Here is a 15,150-nt window from a genome sequence, read left to right on the forward strand (position 1 = left end):
ATTAATTAACTGAATGAACAAATGCTCTTCATCCTCCTTAGTAGGAAACCTATTGATAATACCAAAATTGAACAAAATTTAAAAAGCAATATATATATATGTGTATATATTATTTTGAAATAAGGAGTGTAACAAGGAACACAAGTAGCTGATAGAATTCTGAATTTGCTTCTGAAGCAGGAACTGGTAGTAGCGATACTGGAGCAGAGGATGCTGCTTTTTTATTTTTAATATGTTTTGTTTAATTTTCAGCCCTGTCAAATGATTTGACTTTTGAAAACTATAAATACACTTTTTATTTTGAAATAATTTTCCAACTTGGAGAAGAGTTGCAAAGAACCTAGATTTCCCAGTTACTTTCTCAGCTCTTGCTTTCTCTCTCTCTGTCAGCTGAGTATGTTGGAGACACGTGTTAGTACCTCTAAATAGGTCTGTGTGTGCTATTTGAAAACAAGGATCCTCTCCTACATAATCACAGTATAAATATCCAAATCAGGAAATTAACATTGATATAATACTATATTTTAATCCACAGACCCTTTCATAATTTTCCAATGCCCCAATAATACCCTTTAGAGAGAAAAAACAAAGGTTCCCCTTTTTTGGTACAGAATCCAATCTAAGATCATAAGATGCATTTGGCAAGTGTGTCTCTTCGGTCTTTTTCCACCTGGAGCAATTCCTCATCTTCCTTTTTCTATCATCATTTTGGCATTTTTGAAGCTGTTTTATGGGCAGTGTCTCCTCCCCTCAAACATGTATCTTTTCCTTCCCATCATCTTAATGTAACTATAATCACTATTTTTAGTTAAATTCAGAATTAAGAACAATTTATTTCTATTCACAGTCAAGCCAGGTAGTGAACTATGATTACATTTTCATTCTTGTACCCTTTGTCTTCTTGAGAGTTCATCATTTATTCATTATTCATCCTTCTTTTTTATCCCTTCCTCCTTCCCTTCCTCCCTCCGTTCCTTCCTTCCTTCTTCTCTCCTTCCCCCCTTTCTTCCTCTCTTCCTTCCCTCACTCTCTTCTTCCTTTGCTTTTTCTCTTCCTTCTTCTTTCCCTCATCATCTCTCTGCCTCCCTGGAGACTCTTTCTGGCCCATTCTGTATCGGTTGCTAAGTCTACTGCAAACTACCAACCTGGAACATTCTTTCACTATCATCCAAGAAGTTTTCTTTAGTTCTCTTTTCTGTTGAGTCTCCTGCTTTTAGATCCTCTTTCTTCCTTCTTGGTATGTGCCCTTATTTTGGAAAAGCGAAGAGACTTCCAAAGAATAGGTGCACGGGAAGTCAGTTTTTAAATCTTTCTTGTCTGAAATGGCTCCATTCTCCCCGTGTATTTGAGTAACAGTTTGGCGATATAGAATTCTAGGTAGGAAATACTTTCCTCTCAGAATTTTGAAGATACTACTTTATTGTCATTTAGTTTCCAGTGTTACCATTGAGAAATCTGAGGGCATTCTGATTCCTGAGGTCCCTGTTGTGCTTTACCTGTTTTTATTCTCTCTGGAAGCTTTTAAGAATTTAAAAAGCTTTACTATTATGCGATGTCATGGTGATGGACGCTTGTGGGAGTGCTACCCACCCCACCACTGTCTGTTCATTTTGAGGAGGCTAGATAGGCTGTGTCAACCTGGAAATGTTTCAGCACAGAGGCCATTTTCTTGAATTCTTTTTATTCAGATCCTGCCTTTAATTTTTAAAAAACTGAAAATCTCTCTTCTTTTCCATCTCATGTTCTTTTGGTTCAGCTGAGTTCTTTAGTTTTATTTTTTGAACTTTCTGTTGCAATTTTATCCTATTATTATATTTTAGCTTTCATGAGCCTCCTTTTTTAAAATTGATTTTCCTGCTGTTATCTGAATTTTTTTTCATTATAACACCTGTTTTCATTCATGAATTTGATACCATTCTTATCTCTGCTGATCTCACCAGTTTTTAAAGTATTATGTTCTCTATTCTGTCTGCTTCCTGTGTTTTCTTTGTTTGTGGGTCTTTCACATCAGAGGCTTTCCACGTATTTAGTTGCTGGGTGGTTCCTACACCAGGCAATGAAAAGCTGGGTAGACATTCAGCGTGCACAGAAGGGGCTTCACTGTAGGGTGATTATGCAGAGACTTGGCTGATTCTCAGGGGACTGCAACTGTCAATTTTGTCTTGGAATGATCAGCTAAGAGAGGAAGCCTCCAGCCATTGTGTGGGGTTTTACATCTTGCTGCCCACGTTCTTGGGGCCAGATAAGGGGAAAGGGCTGGATGTCATTCCATCTAGGTGTGTAGGACTTCCCTTGATATCTGTATTTTCATAGGACCTCTCTCTCCCTCCATCCTATCTGGTGCCTTTGAGTTCAGAGACACTCTCCGGAAAGTAAATTTCTAGTTTTCTGCAAAACTGGGGAAGAAAAGTCATCTGATTGCATGCGGTAGGTGAAGGAATCTGAGGTACTAACTCCTTTTTGTTTTATTAGTTTTTCAACCAGTCCTCTGATTTAGCTCTATGTCCACAGGTTTCTGGTGCCTCTAATTCTTGAGTCTCTGCGAGTCTCTGGGATGAATGTGCCATCTCCCTCCTCGTTTGCCATTCTCTCCTCGGTTTACTCCAGCTTTCTCTGCATGGCTTTTCAGTTACCACTCGACTGTCAGATTTCCGGTTCCCAAAAAATCATTGACTTTCCTTATTAGTCTCTTCTTTTTTACCTGAGGGTTTATGCCTTTTTATGCCTTTTTGTCTTGTTTTGGTTTTGGTTGTTTTTTTACTATTATTTTTAAAGTGGGATTTTAAGAGGAAGCAGAGACAAAATACATACCTTATTTAACCAGGAGTCCAGTTATCCTTTCGGTTCTTGACATATTTGATTAATATTTGTGGTGTCTAAGAAAAAAGAGGGGCTTAACTTTTTTTTCTACAAATGTTAATTTTTGAATGTTTTCTTCCTAGGATGCCTCACTGATGGACATGAATTCCTTCAGCCCTATGATGCCAACATCCCCCTTGTCGATGATAAACCAGGTCAAGTTTGAAGATGAACCAGATGTGAAAGATCTCTTCATCACCGTTGATGAACCCGAAAGCCACGTCACCACGATTGAAACTTTCGTTACTTACAGGATTATTACTAAGGTAAATAACTAATGAACGTTTTCTTGACTACAGTTTCTTCTTTGAACTTGAGGAACTGCTTCTTGCTCACTCTGACACTCAACTTAGAGAATCTTAACTGAACTGACTTCTGGTTTTCAACCAAGACATTGCGTCTTATCTGTCCTTCACTTGTTCTGTGTGAAATCAGATTAACTTGCGTTAACAGTCATGTTTTAGCAGTTGCGTTTCTTAAAATAGGAAAAATTTAAGTTTTTAGTTTAAAAATTATAAAGAAATATATTTGGAAAAGCGCCTCAGTTTGCTAATAAAGAAAACAACTGGTTAAGAGCATGGTATAATATTTTGTATTCACGTTTCTTCTAAAGATGACAAAAAAATAATTCCATTTGTTTTCCCAACAAGAGCCAGTGGCCACTTTATCTTCTGTATGAGATACGGTTCGTCATTAATATTGCAAGAGCAGAGTAGATCTAGAACCCAAGTCTCCTCAATCCTAGGACAAGGCTCTGCAAAAAGACAGTATACTCTGACAAAATAAAGCAACCAAATAGTGTAGTCTTTTTTTTAAGTGCTTTGTGTCATAGAACCTTGAAGAATTCTGTCTGTGAGCGATAATATTTTGCTTATGAAGCCTCATCCTCCCTCTCTTTTGTAGCCGAAAAGCATCTGGACCCTTACCTATCATCACTTCTTCCAGTGTAATCTCAACCCTGCTGTTGGTTATGGCGCATAAAAGCATATTTATCTGATCTCAGCTTTTTAACACCTTCCTTGGCGCCTCCCTTCCGACAGAACAAAGATCAAACTCCTTTGTGCTGTGTACAGAGAACTTCTCAGTTTGGCGGCTACCTGCTATATCTGACTCACCTCCTTCTCCCCACTTCTGATACCCACGCGTTCCACTCTTGTGGAACGACTTTCATCTGGATAGTCTAGGGTATTTCTTGCTCTCATGACTTTGCATGCACTTATTCTGTCTGGTATGTCCTTCCCACTTTGAGACAGAAGAACTACTGTTTATTTTTCAAGATACAACTCAAAATGGTCTCCTCTGCCCCTGCAGCTGAGAGCCCTCTTCTGTTTTCTCACACGGTTCTAACTGAACTCCTGACATCAGAGTCAGTGTAGCAAAGAAATCAAAAGCCTGTATTTAATCCTTCTAAGCCTCAGGTTTTTTTTTTTTTAATCTATAAAAGTGAAACGATAGTAGAACCTGATTCTGCAGAGTTGCTGTAAGAATTAATTTAGGGTAATCAGTGTAAGACACTTAGCAAAGTGCCTGACATGTAGTACGTATTCAGTAATCGCCACCTACCTGCATGTAGGTCAGTAACTGTGTTTATTTGTATTTATTCCCAAATGAGCCTGTGAGCTTCTCAAGGAAGGTTATTGTATCTTAAGCTATCCGCAATTCTAAACACAATCCTTGGGATACAGTAAGCAAGCAATTCAATCTTTTGATGCCATGAAGGGAGGAAAGAAAATTATGGTATCACGGTCATATCAAGAGGCTGCAGAGCAAGGCGGCATGGAGCTGAATCTTGATTCCCCACCTTCCTTGCTACTTAATTAACCTCTCTCTGTGTACTCTCCTCATTTGTAAATAAGATAACGGTACTAACCTCATAAGGTCTTCGTGAATTTTTAACGTGTTAATACAGACATACTATTAGAATAGAGCCAGATTTCTCTTGTTACTACTGTTATAATTGTAGTCATCCATTGTTATCATCCTTTCTAGCAAAGAATTTGTGGAGCTGAATTATTTCCTCCTCATTTGTTTCTTTCAGGAAGACGCTTTATAAGCCATCCTGTGGATTTCATCCTAATCAAAGACATACAGTTCTGAAGAGTTACCCATATTTCCACCAGACTTTAAGCACGCTGCTCTCGCAGTAGTCCTAGCAGTAGTCGTGGTAACAGTAATGCGAGCAGCAGTAGTACTAGTGATCATATTGCAGGTGTGTTCAACTCACTTTTATCGTGGGACTACTTTGTGCCCCGCAGTGTTCTAACCACTTTGTACATATTAACCTATTTAAATCTCATCACAATCCTAAAACGTTTAAGTCTTATGATTTACCCCCATTTTGTGAGTGAGGATGCTGACACTCAATAACTTGCCGAAGGCTACATGATATAGTGATTAGCTGAGCTGGGATTTAAATCCAACAGTTTACTTTCAGGTGATATTTGTGCTTCTGTCTTTGCTTATGGCAAACTGTCTTTCTGCTTAACTATTATGAACTAACTCCCTTTGTTCTTCTTCTGGTTACTTTTATTGCGTCCTAGTACATAGACCTCGCCATATTTACTGAAATACGCATCACAGGTACAAATACACAGACACTTTAGTAGACGTGTATCATGCTGTCATACATAGTCCTTTCTTCTTACTCGCGTATTAGCCTTTGTTCATTTACTCATATAGGCATTGAAGTTTTGTGGAGTGCCAGTTGTGTCCTGGGCACTATGCTGTATTGAGGGAACACCAGCAGTCAAGGCGGACATATTGTCTACCTTCATGTAGTTTCCAATCTAGGACGGTGATGGAGGTTAAAAATTATATACTTAATTAATAATTACAAGTACTATGACAGAAAAGTGTAGAATTGTATGAGCCTGGGTACTCCATCTAATTTGAAGATTTAGAGGTGGTTTCCTGGGGAATATTTGTAGCCGCGGACACTAAGATTCTAAGGGTAGATGCACACATTCACGTACCCGCGTGTACACTGGCAGTCTCCTACTTAGGAATACTGAAGTATGACCTGACTGTAAATAATTGTATCAGGAAGCCCACATTCCTGGCATCCGTTCCCCTTACGGTAAATTACCCATTATTCTCCAGGTCAGAATATCTGCTTTAAAGAAGAGCTTTCTCTTTTGGAGATCTAGAGATGGGCGTCCTCTTAGGACATGTGGGAGTAAGAACTAAGTGACTTAATAGGAATCTGTCCTCTTACATCCTTATCATGAAGACAAACTCATAAATGCCTGCCAGTGTGCAGGTGGGGGTGAAAGTATATATATTAATTAATTAATTAATTAATTAATTAATTAACTTAATGGGGGCACTGGGGATCGAACCCAGGACCTCATTCATGCTAGGCATGCACTCTACCACTGAGCTACTCCCTCCTCCCCAATATTCTTGATTCTAAGATTCATTTTCCGTGGAAAACAGTTTTCTAAATCCTCCAAGCCTAGGGTCACTGTTCACCCTTGATCAAAGGTCAGTATGTGTTGAATAAACGCACATTGAGGTGTAGATCGCATGAGCCCATTAGTCCTCAACTTCAAGTGCCCAAGCTTTTATGGTCAGACATGAAAAATTAAATACCATTTACAATTTACCTTCCATGGAAAACTGTATTCTAGATTAGAAGGTGGAGATTAAGCCCCCAATCAGTAGAATAATAGGGTTTGATGACAAATTTCCAACTTAGAAAGAATTCGTGTTCCAAAAAGTTCATTTGGAACACAAATAATATTTTACTTATAGCCCTTGAGAAGTACAATGAAATCTTATAGTGGGAAGAAAGAATGCACTTGTACTTCTCCTGGTTTCTTCTGTTATTATAGTAGGTTAGAGAATTATTTTAGGTCAATGGCAGAGTATTGAGGACAGAATCAGCCAGTTATTTGACTTGATTTTGTATCTTCCTCTTGCCGGAGTTTACACAGGGTTCTTTTATGTTTTCTTAAAGTGTTGGAAATTCTTGAGGACATTTAAAGCTCAATCTTATTTTAACTGCCCAGTGTTTGAGTGTTTTTATTGTTAGTTATACCAACTTATTTTCCTCGAAATCAGGAGTGAGTCTGTTCATTTGTGCCTGGTATGAGGAGGTGGTCAGTAAGTATTGTTTAATGAGTGATTCTAACCGTGTTTTGTGTGCATATGTGTGTGTGTGTGTGTGTGTATTTACATACAGATATACACATACCAACTTGTATATATGTTGTTAAACTGTGTTTCTACCAGATTTAGTTTTCCTATTTTTACCATTTCCACAACTTATACCATTTTGCATAATAGTTAAGATTTTGTAATGTTTTTTGAACATGTAGTTCCTTAGACTTCTGCATCTCATTTACCTCCACTTTTTCCCACTAAAAAGGGAATGTTTTGCTAAGATATATTGTATCATATTCTAAACATTCATTTTAAAAGAATAAACTTTGGCAAGTGTAGCTTTTGTGAGCTTTATTTTATGACAATTAAGATTGCATCTTATTTTGGCTTGAACTGCTTAATTTTACACTTGTGTTCATCTGTGTGGGTGATTGGTACTTCTGGGGAGTGTGAAATGTGTAATGTGTTATTCCATATTGACTCCTCCAGGAAAATCTCAAACTTAATATTACTGTGTATAATTTTCTTAAAAATTTACACAAGTGACTTTTTAAAATGAGAGGTGAGGATGCATTATCTAGGCTATTTTTGTATTTGGCTTGGGATTCAGGTAATAGAAGTGAGGTTGATATTGTACCTGCGTTCTTCTTGTCATATGTGTTGGAATTCAATTTTGGTTTGTTGAAAACAGATATTTTAATGTATTTGCTTAATTTTTAGGCTTTTAGGCATATTGCTCAAAATAAAATTCCTTGAGAAATGACAGAAAGATTTTCTTTTCACATTAAAATTTTCATTAATAACATTTTTTAAACAGTGGTAATAACACTCCATATAATGTTAGAATTTTCATATACTAAAATCAAATTTTAGCAAAGCAATTCATTTGAGCAAATTCCAGGAAAACATTTTATTCGCAGTTATGTTCAGGTTCTTTTCCAAATTGCAAAAGTAGAACTTTCCTCAAATCCTGAATTCTGATCTTCTTGAGAAAAGAAATACATTTGAAACCTAAATTCAGAACACACTTTCTTGTTAGCGAGAAAGCCATGCCAAAGATAATAGTAGTTAAAATCTTGTGGAAGACAGATGGTTGCTCTAAGACAGATTTTTCAGTTTGGATTTAAATTTGAGCATGATGTTTGCTTTCTTTCTGGAAATACTGGAAAGTTTGCTTTGTTTCATCTGCTCCATCAATTGATGACTGCAAAAAGAAAAAAAAAGGATAGGCTGACAAACACTGAATAATTAGAATTTGTTAATTTTTCTTAGAGACCCATTTATTTCAGGATGTCTAAAATAACATTAGGCAAATGTCTTCTGTCTTCTATTCCATGTGCTGTGGTTTTCTCCTCCTTTCTTCAGACATCTCGGGGGGAATTTGACTCCAGCGAATTTGAAGTTAGGAGACGTTATCAAGATTTCCTTTGGTTGAAAGAAAAACTTGAAGAAGCACACCCCACTCTGATTATTCCAGTAAGTCTGCATGTTTCTTTTCATAGAGTAGCTGCCATTTTGTCTCGTGAATCGTTAACATGCCTAAAACCCAATTTCAGACCTTTAATTCTGTGTAATCCATTTATCTTCGAAACATTTGTTTATATAAACTGTTCAATCTCTATACAGATTTGTTCTTTTTTTTTTTTTTAAATCATTGTAATGTGTTAAGATTTTACAGTGTTTGGCTCTCACATTGTGAATTTTGAAACTATTATTTTTGTAAGAAATTATCACACGTTCAAATCGTCTTCCAAAAAGAAAAAAATGTAGAATTCCATATGATCGTGTGCCGCATAATGCTCAGATACCTTTAAAAAAGATTTTTTTTTGCCTTAGCCATTGCCAGAAAAGTTTATAGTGAAAGGAATGGTGGAACGCTTTAATGATGACTTCATCGAGACACGCAGGAAGGCATTGCATAAGTTTTTGAACCGAATTGCTGATCATCCAACTCTAACGTTTAATGAAGACTTCAAAGTTTTTCTTACTGCACAAGCTTGGGTAAAGAATTTTGATTTATCCTCATATAATCCTTTGCTATCTGTATGTGTAGAGGGTTATATGCTTCCTCTTACTTGCTTTTATGAATCAGGTAGCAGTGTCCTTGGATTAAGGTGGATTTTGAACACTGGAGATAGCCCTCAGCTATACCCCTGTGTCAGGTCTGCATATAAACGTTATGGAAATCTTGTATTTTTCTCACATATACATACTCATCTTTCTCTTGTAGCTGAATTTTTTTTTAAATGTCAGGGTACTCCTTCCATATATGGCCAGTACTGAAAATACATAAAATTTTAATTGACACTGTTTTGACTAATAATGGGTCAGGGCTTTTCAAATTAGGATAAAAGTTTTTATTAAATAGATGGATAGATGGATGGATAGATGATAATACAATTTCCTTGCTTTTCCTTCGGGTACCTAATTGAAGAGGGTCTGATTCTAATATAGAAAACTTATATATTGCTTTTCTTTTTCCTTTTCTTCTATGAATACATAACTCACCAAGAAAGATGAAGGATAGAACAAATGGTCAATATTAAACGCTTACTGACCAATGTCTAGTTTTATATCTTTCAGTTGTTGCCAAGTGATAGAAGCTAAGAAATGATGCATCTCTATCTTGGCAGCGCTTGCTGTCTGGAAGCCCAGGGTGACTTATGTGAGATGAGTATGTGGCCTGACTCCAGACCCTTAGTGCTTGTTAGAAGCGTTCTCTGCAGTCAACAGTTGCAGTAACAGCTTGCCAGTTACGACTCGTGCTGCTTCTGATAACGCTTACTGTACCCGTAGCGCTCCTGGGTAGACGTGTCACCTGGTCAAGGATGGCGTCTGTTAGTGCTTGCACACAGAATCATCCTGACGTGGAAATAAACAAGTTTATATTTTATTTTGTGTAAGACCTTCAGGAAAGAAGATCTGGAGAAAGATAATAATATTGTTTAATATTTGGGTAAATAATACTTAATAATATTTTTATCAATGGGTTTGAGAGTCAGCATTGTTGTTTATAGATCTGTGTGTGTGTTACTTTTCAACTTCTATGTAATCCATCATCAGAATCCCCTGTCCTCCTTCGTGGTGCTGTGTTTAGTATGCTGTGCTTATGAGGGGATACTTTTGTGGAGTGCATTTTTTTTAATAGCATTTCTACTTTGCAAGTCGGTAGCTGACCCTCCTAGGTTAACTAGGAAACAGCTAGTTACATATCTTATTAAAAATCTTTCTCCAAAAACAGCCAGCCAGTGGTAGGTGGTGTCACAGTTTACCCAGTTAAGTTGGTTGAAGAGCTAAGGTCAGGAAGTGTCTGTTTACCAACTCTCCAGTGACTTTAAGGAGACCAAAGTTAGTGCTGAGCAGTGAAGGCACAGGAAACGGGCTGCCAGGGCTCCGGTCCTTGTGCACCGCTTCATTGCTCCCCGGCCCTGAGGAAGCTCCTCGACCTCCCTGTGCCTCTATTTTCTCCTGTAAAATGAGGATAATCATAGAAGCTACTTCAGAGAGTTGTTGGAAGTTACGCACATAACAATGTAAGTGCAGCATCTGTTACATATTAAGCTCTTAATAAATGCTAGCTATTATTTTAACTAAAGAATTAATGACGTGTTCCAATTTTTTTTTTCCAGGGAGTAGATTAGACTCTGAGAAATCTTCTCTCGATCATTTTTCTATTAAATTTCTGTTCTTGAACACAGATGTCCTCTCACAGCACCCTTCTTACCTTCTCCGGCATCTCCTTAAGTGTGATGCCCTCTGTTCAGCCTTGTTCTTTGAGAGATCCATGCTCTGGGGAAACTTGTATGAATATCTGACCTGAGCACTCTGAAAAGGAATGTTGTCACGGAGACTGAGATTTAAAGGAAGAGCCATACCTACACTCACCGGCTTCAAATTAACATGAAAAAAAAAAAGATGGACACGAAACATTTTTACTATCTTTATTTAATTCTTCTAATGAGGTTTCTTTTTTAGTTGTTGGTTTTGGAATGTCATGGTTCACTTTATCACAAACATTTCACTTTTCTGTTTCTAGGAGCTCTCTTCTCACAAGAAGCAAGGCCCTGGACTGCTCAGCCGGGTGGGGCAGACCGTCAGAGCGGTTGCGTTTTCAATGAGAGGCGTTAAAAGCCGCCCAGAGGAGTTCATGGAAATGAATAACTTCATTGAATTATTTAGCCAGAAGATAAATTTGATAGATAAAATATCGCAGAGAATCTACAAGGAAGAAAGGGGTAGGTAGAATCCCTGAAATGTGATTTCAAGGCTGTTCAGCTGCTGGTGGAGCTTCCCGTTTGCTGGTGCAGTGAGCCGGCGTCACTTAGCGTTTCTTTCCGGTCCTTCCTGGGGTCTCCGTCTCTGCTTACAGGCCCGTCTGTCACTGCGTGCTGTCTGCTTCACCTGTTAGATCCCTTCGCGTATCAATCATAGTTGTTGTAAGTCCCTGGTCTGATAATTCCAACATCCCTGCCAGGTCGGGCTCTGATGCTTGCTCTTTCTTTAAATTGTATTTCTTGTCTTTCAGTAATTTTTGTAGCTTTTTTTTCTTTGTAGCTGGACACGATGTACTGGTAAAAGGCACTTCTGTAACTGGTCCTTTAGTGGTGTGGTGGTGAGGTGCTGGGGGAGGAGAGGCGCTCTGGAACCCCATGGTTAGATCTGGAGCTTTCAGTGAGCCTGTGCCTCTGAACTGTGAACGTCACAAAACGTCAGGTTTTTTTCCTCCCCTTTTTGGTTGGGATGGATTGGCCAGAGGGGGCTGGAGTTGGGTGTTTCCCTTCCTCCAGGTCAGTTAGGCTCTGATAACACCCCAGCAGGTTAGGCCCTGGTTAACTTGTCTCTCGTGAGGGCAGGCCTTGTTAAGACGAACAGAGCATTCTGGCTATTTCAGAAGGGTTCCATTTTCCCTCCCCTTGCAGGAGCAGAATAGTTTTTATCCAGTACTTACTGTGCATGCTCCTGGGGGTAAATGTCGCAGTGCTCTGGCGTGCCCACTGGCCCCCCATGACTCGGTTCCTCTCAAGGTTTTAACCCTGAGTTGTCCACATGGAGCCTCCAGCAGCTGGTCCCTGATGGTTCCAGTCCCCCTGCCCCAGCACTGGTTGCACAAGTGGTTTCTGCTTTTGCATCTCTGCTGCAGGAAGCCAGGATTCACACGTGTACTCACGTGTCTGCCTTTCCAGTCTTGCGGGCAGCGGTTTGTCCCATGTCCTCCCCTCTCTCCCAGATCCAAGAAAAGTTGCTGGTTTTTCAGGCTGCTCAGCGTTTTACTTGTTGGACTGAATGGTGACTTCCAAGCTCCTTACAGAGGAATCACATGACATTAAGTTCGAATTCCTCCTTCAAGGTGTAGCTTATTCTCCGATGTATTGTGAAAATTTCTGATTCCTCAGTGATTTTGAATGTAGTCATGGCCAGTTTCCATTTCCTTTAATTAATCACTAGCTGTTCTTGTTCCCGTTCACAGATAATAAAGAGCTTAGTACTTTGGATGTAGTTGGTCTCCAGTGTTCACGTGGACCATAGCTCAGAATCAAAGAAGTGATGTTTCAGGAAATAGCGTTTCTATATTTTCTTGTGATTTGGGGGGGTGGGGGGAGGACGATAAATATTTTAAGCTTGACCAAGAACAGCGGAAAGATTTATATATTGGAAAATACATCCCTTTTCCTATTTTCAAGTTAGGCTTTATTCCATGATGATTTTTTTCTAATTCTGTAATGACTTTTTACTAATTTTCTAATGGTATTTACCTACATTAAAAATAGATGGCTACGTCAGAAAATATATTTTCAAATGTAAATTGGATTTAGAGATGAACTGCTTAGCGTCCTTATGTTGATAGTTTATTTCTTTATTGTCTGTGTCCCCTACTAAACTAAGTTCCATCAGGACAAAAAGGGAAAAGGCTTGTTTTGTTTTAGTGTTTTAGATGGTGCTTAACACATCACATCGTAGGTTCCCAATTAAAACCTGTTCAATAATTTAAAAAATAAACGAATGAATGTAAGATTTGGTGGTAGGAAAATCTGCTTTATCAAGAATTGATTGGTTAGTAAGAGAGAGAGAGAAATGTATGAATGTATGTAGCCCTTTCTCTAGCTTCCTTTTCCTTACATGGATACTAGGTGAGGTCATTGTGGTGACTAAATAGAGCTTAATAATTTAAGCCTTCTTGGTCTGCCTTTGTATTTACCATTTGCCATTTTTAAAAAAAGTCAAGAAGCTAATTGTTTTAACTAGATTTTGTGATTCCAGTTCTATTAAGCAGATTCTTAATAGAACTGGATGCCTGGGTAAGTGATGTCGCAGTTCAGAGAGGCCCCTGCAAACCTGACACTTGAAGAGTTCTGTAGAATATCCGTGTGCTTTACATTTGCTGGTGCAAGGGACGACTTAAAATCATTGATATACGCCGGTGTTTGTGACATGCTCAGAAGGAAAGCTGGATTTTGTGGTAGACTTTATAAACGTGAGCTCTTATTTTCAAGGCGTGAATGCGCACTGGCCCAGACTTGAGGGACGTCGTGGTCTTTTGAATGTGAAGATGAGATGATGGAATCTTCCAAATGATGGAATCTTCTTTTCTTTTCTGGGAGTCTAAGCTACATAGGGCATTTCATAAATATTCAAATCAGAAAGAATTTGGTGATCATAACTGGAAGTTTCTCTTTCTCACTTTTTATTCAGTTTTTTTCCTTAAATTTTGTGTCCTTTTGTTTTTTCCAATTTATTTGGCAAATTTGTATTGATCACATGTTGTGCTCCTGCTTTGTGCTAAAGACGAATGGAAGGATAAGATAGTACCGGTCTTTGAGCTCACAGTCCAGTTGGGGAAACAGATATATGAACAGACAAGTTACAGTGCAACTCATAAGTGTTTGCACACAAATGCGACTTGAGTGCTATGTAAGTAGAGTTCAGAATTTCAGAGAAGCTCTATGTATAAAAACAAGTACTGCACAGGTTTAATGACACACATTGCTATATACACAAATAGAGAAAAGAAATGAAGGAGAACATTTTCTTTTCTAGAAATATTAGTTTAGTATGGCCATGAACTAAAATAAAAGCTAGGCCTAGATCGGGAATGTGCAACTTTGAAGGGCTCCAGTGGTCATTAAACCTAACATCTTCCTTAGATGACAACTGACATTTCTATTGTTTTTTAATTTTTTGAATCTTTTTCAGTTTACTTGATCATATAAACTTTTGAAATTTTAGTAGTTCAGTAAAAAGTTTATTTTAGAGCAATATGACATATTTCAACTAACCCTAATGAGTAGTACGATGGTTACACAGAGATTCATTGTATTTATGTGAATATTAGACATAAAGTGCTCTCAGCTTATACATTCTCTACCATAAAAAGCCATCTGTCATTCAAAGTTGATAGTATGAAAGCAAACATAGAAGAATATTCAGATTTTAGAATGAAGTCCAAATTTTTGAATAAATGGCTTATCAAACATTGAATAGTCTTGTGTTGTTCATTTATTCTTTTGTTGATATGCAAATATTTATTGAACACATTCTGTATTAGGCTATGAGATTAAAAAAATAATAAGACTCAGCCCCTGGTTTAAGGAGCATATGGCCAGGAGTATGTGAGTTATTATAATAGAATGGGCCAAGTACCGAAGTGTGCTGGGCACCTAAGAATCCTTTGGAACAGAAACAGAAGAGATGTACTTGTGCCAGGACTTAAAGGATTAGAACTGGTTTGTCGGGTGATAGAAATGGTGGAGGGCAAGGCATAAAGATCTGTGCAGTGTTTGAGTGAGAAATCATGAGATACTCATGAGTGAGCAGTTATTTTGGCTTCAATTAAAGTACCTTTGGGGGAGAACCTCGGGATTTAGACTTGGAGAGGCAAGGTAGGGACTGACTTGTAAAGGACTTTCTAATTCAGCTAAGAAGATTCAGTGTTTATATACTGTGACAAAAATTGAAAGAGGAAGAATTGTTAGAAGTCCCTTGCAGTAGTGCAGCTTAGAGGTTCTGATAACAGTGGAAGTGAGGGTAGCTAGGTAGATGGGTGGGTGGGTGGATGGATGGATGGATAGATCGGTATATAGATAGATAAAGATCAAGAAGTATTGAAATTGGTGATTGACTGCCTCTGTGGAGGTGTGAGCCTAGGATGACGCCCCCCCACACACACACACTTTTTTTTTGCTTAGCTTG

At 38.2% G+C, this 15,150-nt stretch overlaps 1 protein-coding gene and 1 long non-coding RNA gene across 4 annotated transcripts in view; both read left to right on the top strand.

The window, feature by feature from the left end:
- Positions 1 to 15,150, top strand: part of SNX7 (sorting nexin 7) — an 87,712-nt gene that overhangs the window by 21,840 nt on the left and 50,722 nt on the right. For all 3 annotated transcript variants that reach the window (XM_032487160.1, XM_032487162.1, XM_032487161.1), the window contains exons 2-5: positions 2,943 to 3,125; positions 8,329 to 8,439; positions 8,800 to 8,964; positions 11,000 to 11,198. In XM_032487160.1, coding sequence (XP_032343051.1) covers positions 2,943 to 3,125; positions 8,329 to 8,439; positions 8,800 to 8,964; positions 11,000 to 11,198 — 658 coding nt within the window. The remainder of the gene's footprint in view (positions 1 to 2,942; positions 3,126 to 8,328; positions 8,440 to 8,799; positions 8,965 to 10,999; positions 11,199 to 15,150) is intronic.
- Positions 4,014 to 5,437, top strand: LOC116665904. Its single transcript, XR_004322687.1, has 3 exons — positions 4,014 to 4,044; positions 4,898 to 4,959; positions 5,400 to 5,437. It is a non-coding gene; the product is annotated as an uncharacterized LOC116665904 (long non-coding RNA).

This window comes from Camelus ferus, chromosome 9, assembly GCF_009834535.1.
Source record: "Camelus ferus isolate YT-003-E chromosome 9, BCGSAC_Cfer_1.0, whole genome shotgun sequence".
In the NCBI taxonomy this organism is placed as follows: Eukaryota; Metazoa; Chordata; class Mammalia; order Artiodactyla; family Camelidae; genus Camelus; species Camelus ferus.